We start from the raw sequence: 2,251 nt of genomic DNA on the forward strand, positions 1-2,251 counted from the left end.
TTCCTATAAAAATTCATGTTCTAATTGATTTAGTTAAATATAATACTTAGTTCGATTCGATTAAAATTAAAAAAAATCAAAATAAGGCACATTAATTAAATTTTTTTTTCGAAAGTGTTGAATAGAATGGTAAGCTTATCCTCCAAGGTCATAGAAGGCTATAAATCCAAGGTTACCTGACTATGTGCGGGGAAATATTATATATAGTTGTAGGACTTACCATAGAAAGTTATCTTAAGTTGGTAACTTTGTAAGGGAATAAAAGTTTGCCTATATAGGCATGCTAGTATTAATGGGGATTCCAGTGAAAGGTCTTATTGCCTTGGAATTGAGGTGGTTGTCGTTGAAGAAGAGGGTTCAGCATCATTATTTGGCAAACATGAAGATTTCAACACGCTTTCTGCTAATGTTTTTTGTTGCTTTGGGTATCATCTTCATGTGTGTGTATCAACCAGCACACTTGTTCGGGATGGAGTTTGAAGTTCGTGTTATCAATGGCTTCTCCAACAACTCATCGCTGCCTTTAGTGATCTGGTGCATATCACAACAGGATGGAGATATGGGGGGCCGTGCCCTGCAGGAAGGTGACGATTTTGGATGGAGGCTCAAGACCAATATCTGGGGTAATTCTCATTACTTGTGTACAATGAAATGGGATGCCAAGAGGAGGAGTTTTGATGCCTTTAAGGTTCCTAGAGACAGTCAACGGTGTGCTCCTCTTAACAAATGTTCTTGGCTGGTTAAAGAGGATGGGTTCTACTTTAGCAGTGATGAAGTCAATTGGAAGAAAGACTTCTCCTGGTATTGATTTTGCATGCCAACCCATGCTTTTGCGTGCAGATAAAAACCTTATCTTGTCTGTCAATGTAAACAGAACTTTCGTTGTCTTCCTTTTTTTTTTTTTTCGCTATTGCTATATGAGCAGAACAGTTTTGTCCATTGAGATCTTAATGGTGGGCTTGGCCTTGACGGAGAAAGAATAAAATTTGATTAAATTCTGAGGCACACATATGCCTTATGGAAGCTGAAAACAAATATGATTTTCTTTTAAAAAGTTGAAATTTCAGAACATATGTTCCAAAACTAGCTCTTTTGTTAAAAGGAATTGCTCAAATTCTGTAGTACCTTGGTTGTACTATCTTTATTAATGGCTTTCTTTGGGGCATCAAGCTCCACAACACATTAAAATATAAGAATAGAATAAAAGGTTAAGGGCGAATATAATCTTGGTCCGTCCATGGTGATTAACAACTAGGTTGCTAGCCTTAGCAGCAATCAAGTGGAAAGAAAGTAATATTGTAGGACAAAATCATGGCTAAAAGAATAATAATGAACCTTATCTTTGAATTTGTTTCAGTGCCAGTGTATCAATCATAAGTTGATGGGAATAAAATAAGACAAAAAGATAATCAAGTGATTAAGGAAAACAACCGAGGGTCAATTAAACTGCCCAGATGACCAATAATATCTTCGGCGAAGCAGATTTGGAGTTTGACAGAGCACCTTGTTTAACTAAGGAGAAAAAAATAAATTAAAAGAGAAATCGTGGAAGTGCCCAAAGATTTGTAGGGAGGGGATTGAATATTATATTGCAGAACAACTTTTGTTTGGTAGTAAAACTTTTTATCTCCAACTTTTGGTTTTTGGTTTAAACATACTTTTTTTTATCGCTGCACTGTCTCGCGGGTTCTCGTGGGTCTACTAATGATTTTTGGATCCACTCATTTAAAATATAAAAATGAAACTGTATCTTTCCACCACAACAGTTACCAGCAACATTTGTTTCTACACAGTTTAAAATGCAAAATCTAGTAAGTTATGGTAATAAATTACTCTAATTTCGGGGGCATTATGATAATCATTCGTGTCAAATATCCCTTCGTATTTAAGGTCGACTTTGATGTTATTAAGCTCTCCACCTGATAATATAAATCAATTTTAGTTTTTTTTTTTTTAAAATAATTGATAGCAAAGATAGGGTTAATAGGGACTGAATTCGGTTGGAAGTAACACCAGCTATGCAAGTTTGAAGAAACATGTTGCTACATTAAGTTGTTTGGTTGCTTAACCTTCATTCCTTTGATTTCTTTTATCCTCGTAACATTAAACATCTTTAGAATTCCATAAAAAACCATTAAAAATACCATAAATTTCTCTATTGCTTAACTTTTAGGTTTTCTAGATTTTCAATCAAATGCTCAGTTTTTTGTCAATTAAGGTAATGATTCATTTTTCTGTTAGTTTTAGATGT

At 34.5% G+C, this 2,251-nt stretch overlaps 1 protein-coding gene across 1 annotated transcript; it reads left to right on the forward strand.

The window, feature by feature from the left end:
- Nucleotides 1-272: 272 nt before the first annotated feature.
- LOC108469405 (S-protein homolog 6-like) lies at nucleotides 273-1,035 on the forward strand. Its single transcript, XM_017770293.2, has one exon. The coding sequence runs from the start codon at nucleotides 281-283 to the stop codon at nucleotides 806-808; it is 528 nt and encodes a 175-aa protein (XP_017625782.1). The 5' UTR covers nucleotides 273-280; the 3' UTR covers nucleotides 809-1,035.
- Nucleotides 1,036-2,251: the final 1,216 nt, after the last annotated feature.

This window comes from Gossypium arboreum, chromosome 10, assembly GCF_025698485.1.
Source record: "Gossypium arboreum isolate Shixiya-1 chromosome 10, ASM2569848v2, whole genome shotgun sequence".
Taxonomy (NCBI): Eukaryota; Viridiplantae; Streptophyta; class Magnoliopsida; order Malvales; family Malvaceae; genus Gossypium; species Gossypium arboreum.